The sequence below is a fragment of the Spea bombifrons genome, chromosome 4, assembly GCF_027358695.1.
Source record: "Spea bombifrons isolate aSpeBom1 chromosome 4, aSpeBom1.2.pri, whole genome shotgun sequence".
NCBI classification, from domain to species: domain Eukaryota; kingdom Metazoa; phylum Chordata; class Amphibia; order Anura; family Pelobatidae; genus Spea; species Spea bombifrons.
The window spans coordinates 41,842,352-41,849,362 of NC_071090.1; the positions used below are offsets into that span (position 1 = coordinate 41,842,352).

The following is a 7,011-nucleotide window of genomic DNA, read 5'->3' on the forward strand; positions in this document are numbered from 1 at the left end:
AGCCTCCAGTCCGGCCCTGATCCTCCGCGACCCACTGAAGACAGGGTCGAGACCCATATTTGGGTCGCGACCCATGAGTTGAGAACCACTGCCTTAAACTATGTGAAATAAGGTATACAAAAGTAAACAAATCATAATGCTTAAAACCTTTTTGCTTAGAAAGCAGTGTAAAGATGTCCATGTTTTGTTTTTAATATACACAGACTAAAGCCAGAAACCAAATGCACAGCCTTGCCAGCTACACAGATGACATCATTCATGTAGAATAAGATTTTTATGATTATCACTAGATTCTGCTTTACGTAGTCTGCAAAGAACTATATGTAATACATAAAAAGAGGTGTGCAGCATTGTCTGACCCCAGAACAAATGCCGACTGTGGAGGGCGCACACGGGGTGTTGCACTAGGTCAGGCATATATCAGCAAGGAAGGTATATCTCCCGGCAGCCACCTATGGGTGGATTGTGTCTTCTACAACCATAGGGTCCACTACCAGAGGCCTGGGAGTTTAAGAGTCACACCCCCACTTTGGCCTTTACTCTCTACATCTCTTGTTCTTCTTTCAGACTCTGGTACTTTTCCGATTCTCATACTCCTTCTCCCTGATGTTGCTGTCACTTGGCACCGATATCTCTACCACCACCGCTGTCATCTGGTCCTTGTCTACGACCACAATGTCAAGTTCATTGGCCAGTATCTGCTTGTCCGTCTGGATTTGGAAGTCCCACAGTATCTTAGCTCTGCTATTCTCCATAACCATCTGTGGGATGCCCCATTTAGACTTAGGAGGGTTTAGCTCATACTCTGTGCAGATGTTCCTGTACACAATGCCAACTACCAGTGTACCCCTTTCCTGTGAGTGTCCAGCCTCTGGTAGGACTTTTCAATGTCAGCCAATTCAGCTATTTGTGGATGGTACATGCAGGGTCTTGGCGTGTACATAGTAAGACGCTTCTAGGTCTTCACATCATCAGCACCTGTGTCCTCGTTTGGCCAGCCCACCATGCTGGCAGGGTATCTGATGACTGGTAGGGAGTATGTGTTGATAGTGTGGATCTTGCTCCAACTGAGCTGGCTTCTCAAATTGGCAAATTTTGTTAACATTGAAATTGGTACAAATCGTAAGCACAAGTGTAATATATACACCGAACAGCCCTAACATTATGACCACCTGTCTAATATTGTGTAGGTCCCCCTTTTGCCACCAAAACAGCTCTGACTCATCGAGGCATGGACTCTGAAGGTGTGCTGTGGTATCTGGGACCAAAAGTTAGCAGCAAATCCTTTAAGTCCTATAAATTGAGAGGTGGGGCCTCCATGGATCAGAATTGTTTGTTCAGCACATCCCACAGATGTTTGATTGGATTGAGATCTGGAGAATTTGGAAGCCAAGTCAACACCTTGAACTCGTTGTTGTGTTCCTCAAACCATTCCTGAACCATTTTTGCTTTGCGGCAAGGGTGCATTATCCTGCGGAAATTGTCACTGTCCTCAGGAAATACTGTGCCCATGAAAGGGTGTGCATGGTCTGCAACATTGCTTAGATAGATGGTACATGTCAAAGTAATATCCATGTGAATGGCACGACCCAAGGTATCAAAGCAGAACATTGGCTTGCCTTCTTCCTATAGCATATCCTGGTGCCGTGGGTTCTCCAGGTAAGCAACACACAAAACCCAGTCTTCCACGTGATGTAAAACAAAATGTGATTTATTAGACCAGGCCACCTACTTCTATTGCTCTGTGGTCCAGTTCTTATGCTCATGTGCCCATTTATAGTCTCTTTCAGCAGTGGACAGGAGTCAGCATGGGCATCCTGATTGGTCTGTGGCTATGTAGCCCCATACACAACAAACTGCAATGAACTCTGTGTTCTGACACAGAACCAGCATTAACTTGTTTAGCAATTTGAGCTACAGTAGCTTGTCTGTTGGATTTGACCACACGGGCCAGCCTTCGCCCCGCACATGCATCAATGAGCCTTGGCCGCCTGTGACCCTGCTTTTCCTTCCTTGGAGAACTTTTGATAGGTACTGACCACTGCAGATTGGGAATACTCCACAAAAAGCTGCAATTTTGGAGATGTTCTGACACAGTCGTCTAGCTATAACAATTTGGTGTCAACGTTGCTCAGATCCTTAAGCTTGCCCATTTTTCCTTCTTCTAACACATCAACTTTAAGGATGAAATGTTCACTTGCTGCCTAATATATCCCAGCCACTGACAGGTGCCATGATAACAAGATTATCAGTGTTATTCACTTTACCTGTCAGTGGTCATAATGTTATGGCTGATTGGTATATATACCTGTATAACAAAAACAGCCATAATTGTGCACGGAATCTTCTGCAAGAATATCTTTGGTTATAATACTGTTGTCAATATTACCTCAATATTCAATATTCTTTTTGTAGTGAAAAATAGAAAATGTATATGCGTACTTTCATTAATTTTTACTATTTCATTTTGTTTCATGTATGTATTTTTTTGGTTCATTAAAATAGGCACTTTCAAAGAATAAATTATTTGTATGGGTTCTGTATTACCACCAATGTTTTTGATGCCCTTACAGGACAGCAAAAACTAATCTTATCTTATTTCACAAAGTTATTGGTATTAGACCTTAAATTAATGTTTGTATCATACTTATTATCAGTGGTCATTTCAGATTCTTGTTTAGTTTGCTGTAGAATTTCATTTTCATGGAAGTTGGAGCACAGAGGGCTGTACCCTGGAGACTTGTTGAAATCAGATTTGGAGGGTGATGCATTGCGACAGATAAAAGTTGGATAGGGTTTCAGTGGCTATATAAAGACAGAGACTTATGTCACTCTACTAATTAAATTCCTTTGAGGCTGAGCTGTTTTGAGCACAACGCTTAACTCAAGCAAGTGCAACCACAGTAATCAAGGGCAAAAGCATAATGATGGACCTTTTTGAAACAAGCCCTTATTTCTTTTATTTGGAGGGGGATAATGGAGCATTTCAACAACTGGAAATGACAGATGGATCCCCCTTATATCCAGGTAGTGAAGGCACATTATCCCCGTGTCAGGATCAGCTGCCGGCAGACGCTGGGAGCGACAGCAGTGGGGAAGAACATGTTTTGGCCCCACCTGGTCTGCAGCCTCACTGCCCAGGACAGTGTTTGATCTGGGCATGTAAGACGTGCAAACGGAAGTCAGCTCCAACAGACAGGAGGAAAGCAGCCACTCTCAGGGAAAGAAGGAGATTAAAGAAAATCAATGAAGCATTTGAGGCCCTTAAAAGAAGGACTGTTGCAAACCCAAACCAAAGACTCCCTAAGGTTGAAATATTACGCAGTGCAATTAGTTACATTGAAAGGCTCCAGGACCTCCTTCACAGCCTGGATCAGCAGGACAAACCCCAGAAACCAGATGATGACCCATTGGCATACAACTCCAAGGAAACAACTGTAAGAAAACAAGGGTGTTTGGTGGCAGACTAACCACAAGCCTTTCTGTGTGATAGTGTTTTGATGTAACACCATGCTAAATTATACTTATTATTCCTAATACGATTTAGAATAGTTGTTCTGAAACATTACATACCATATTGGGAAAACAGCACTTCTTCTGAAACTCACTTACTTTACTTGTCATAACTCAATTTCTTACAAAATAGTAAAATACTAATTTTAGACGCACACTATAACGGTGGTTATATTTTTCATATCATAAACAATAGTCATGCTGCATTTTATTTTTAGAGTTTAGAGGCGACAACGCATATAGAACACATGTTCAGGTAATATACCTGTGTCAAACATATAACATGCATGTTATTGGGCCGGGAAAAAATATTGTTACACTGTACAAGACAAAGGTAAAAGTTAGTGGTCAGGGCAAATGTTTTAGGTATAGAGTAAGTCAAAATTCTTCTGTTATTCTATATTATAGCGATTAAGCAGAAAGTATTATGCCTGTGCAATATAAAGAGCAGAAACAATAAATAGTTTCACATATTCACATGCACATACACAATCATACTGAAGCTCAACTTGACCCCAAACCCCCGGCCCCTTTCTGATTATGAATTAAAAGTCAGGTCTCTAACCTTAGGGCAGCCAGTTAATTACGGAGACAAAAATCTCTTGAAACCTTCTCTTCTGGGAGTGTTGTTTCACACTGACCATACATTGCATAGTGACGCACTACCCGTAATCAGAAAAAAACAGTTTTTGTAAGGATTCCTTTACACACTAATTTCACCACGGAATTTTAATTCTCTCCGGTCCAGAGAGAAGACTTCTTAGGCAGTTGTCACTCAAACTGGCAGAATATTCCCGACCATTCCCCGCTATCAGAGCTGAATCTTAAAGAAGGTAAATATATATATATATCGGTTGCTTTGTTCTGATCACATCGATTATTTATATGTAGCACTAATTAAATTGGAGGTGAAAGAATTGATATTTTTCTGCATAATAACAGTGCTTATTGCTTTAAAACGAGATGAGATCAAAGGTTTGAAGTTACATAAGAAAAAAGTATATTACAACTTTGTTGTATGTTTATTGTCTACACAATATTACACTGGCTCAAAATTGATTAATGTGTGTTTCCACTCAGCACTACCTAACAATTCCCAAGCATGAAATATTACATGGTAATTCTTCTGGCTTTTACAGAAGGATCTGCTCATGAATCCACAGGCTCCAGCAGTCTCCAATGTCTGTCTTCCATAGTGGACAGCATTTCTACAGACGACCACAAACCGCAATGCCAGGAGATAGCAGACAACAGTAACCCTGTGTAACGCTTCACCCAACCCACGGTCTTCCATAAAGAAGATGTAAAATGTTGGAGCTATCTTATGGTCAAATGCCAATGGTACAAATAATGTATAATCATGTAAAGTCTGTTTTAATGGTCATGTTTGCCATTTGTTATTTTTTTAACTTCATCATTTCCCGTAACATTCAACACAATTGCATTCCTCTATATGCAACATGTAAATAAGTCCAAACTTCCCCAATTTTTTGTAAATATTGTCTGTTTGTTATCATGGCTATAGAAGAGATTGATTTAATATATGGAATATTTAACAGTGTACATAACATTATATTATAACTATGTTGTTCTTAAATAGGCCTCCAAATAAAGTGCCAAAATGATTTAGTATATTTACTTGTTTTTGCTGTAATGTCAACGTAAGTCTTCAGAATGAAGAAGTATAAGAGAACAAAGAAGAACACTAAATGAGGTTTTTTGATATATTTATTTAGTTCCATTTGGTTAATATGGAATGCATCCTGGGAGTCTCTTGTGAGCTATTAATAATGTAATACAATCCCAGCTCTGTACGGTAGCCAAAATGTTTAACCTTGTTCATGTCAGAGGGATGAGCAATACATACATATATATATATATATATATATATATATATATGTTACAGTGAAAGACCGAAATCTGTAGAATGTTGACATTCACCGGTGAATATCAACATTCACATAGTCGCTTGGTGTATGTCCGAAATATTTGCTAAATACCCTTATTTCTTACTTACACCGGCCAATGTCGACATTCACCAAGTACTAATGGTGAATGTCGGAGATTTATATTTTCTTCACAAGGGTGACGTAACTTTTTCGCCTCTCTTTCCGAGAGGAGTGACCAAGAACTTAAAACAAACAGCACATTTTCAATAAGAAAAGAAAATATAATATTAATAATAAAAGGATTCAATTATGTGATTAGAAACTTATTTATTGCAACAACTTAAACTATTATGACATTTTGAATTACACAGAAGTCCCTTGCTTTTGCAACTGCATTTATTTGTGGAACACTTCCTTTTGCAATGACAGCGTGTATAGCCTTGCCCGCCGCTTCTCGAATTAGCTGCAGCTGCTTCTCTCAGCCCTCGGCTCCTCTCTTTTTGACCTCCACCAGAGCATATCTGTGATTGTCGACATACACCGGTGAGGGTCCGAATGTAATATAATGAAATGAAATATTCGATCTTTCACCGACGTATTTGGTATGTGTTGATATTCACCGGTGAAAGTCGACATTCACCAATTTCGGTCTTTCACGGTAACATATATATATATATATATATATATATATATATATAGTGCCGTTCATACATTTGAAACACATATATAACACTTAATACTAATATATACAATTTTTGGCAAAACTCTGGCACTGCTTGCAACGCAGTCGTACTACATATATAGAATATCTTCCTGACAGATGCTGTTTTCGTTGTCTGTTAAAGATAGACATTGTGTAACTCCATGGAACCTTTAGGTCAGCGCACCCTTTAACTCTAGTGTTTATCACATTGCTTACTCGTTATCGACAGGTCTGCCATTGCAGTCGATTTTTGATTGATGGGGAGAGCTAGGGAAATGCAGTATTATACACAGAAATTAAAAGTGGCACGTTTGCATTCGTTTAAACGAGAAGTCTACCAGGCAGAACACGTTGCCTACGAATTCCAGCAACATCAACCTGTACGTGGAAGTTAACTTGGCAGGTAAATAAATGCAGTATAACTGGAAATACGCTTTTGGAAAAGCCGATACAATTCACAGAGCAGCTTCTGGAAACTGTATTTGTAACCAAACTATGTGGCCCCTATACCTCTATGACCTTGTCACAACGAGAAGGTAGCGCCCCCAAAAATACACAATTTGCTTGTACCTTTTCACCCCTTTGAAGATGGCAATTGGTCCCTGTGGCAATTACAGGGTTAAACACTAGTGCTCATACCAAGTTAATGAAGTGCCAAGCTAAAAATAAAACAGCCCGAGCAATTTATTTTGTGAGAGTTTGATACTTCCCCCTTTTAATTTTGTATTACTGGAAACCAAGCAATGTTTAATAAACATGACTTTCTGCTACATATTGAACGGCAACTTTATATTGACCTCTATAAATCCTGCAAAGTAAGTGAAATCAAAATCTAGAAATGTATGTATGTATATATATATATATATATATATATATATACGCACAGCATAAGCCATATAGACAGCT

General features: G+C 39.3%; 1 protein-coding gene across 1 annotated transcript; it reads left to right on the forward strand.

The window, feature by feature from the left end:
- Nucleotides 1-2,829: 2,829 nt before the first annotated feature.
- Nucleotides 2,830-5,147, forward strand: MYF6 (myogenic factor 6). The gene is made up of 3 exons (XM_053463235.1): nt 2,830-3,437; nt 4,262-4,346; nt 4,653-5,147. The coding sequence occupies exons 1-3, from the start codon at nt 2,925-2,927 to the stop codon at nt 4,778-4,780; spliced, it is 726 nt and encodes a 241-aa protein (XP_053319210.1). The 5' UTR covers nt 2,830-2,924; the 3' UTR covers nt 4,781-5,147.
- The last annotated feature ends 1,864 nt before the right edge of the window (nt 5,148-7,011 follow it).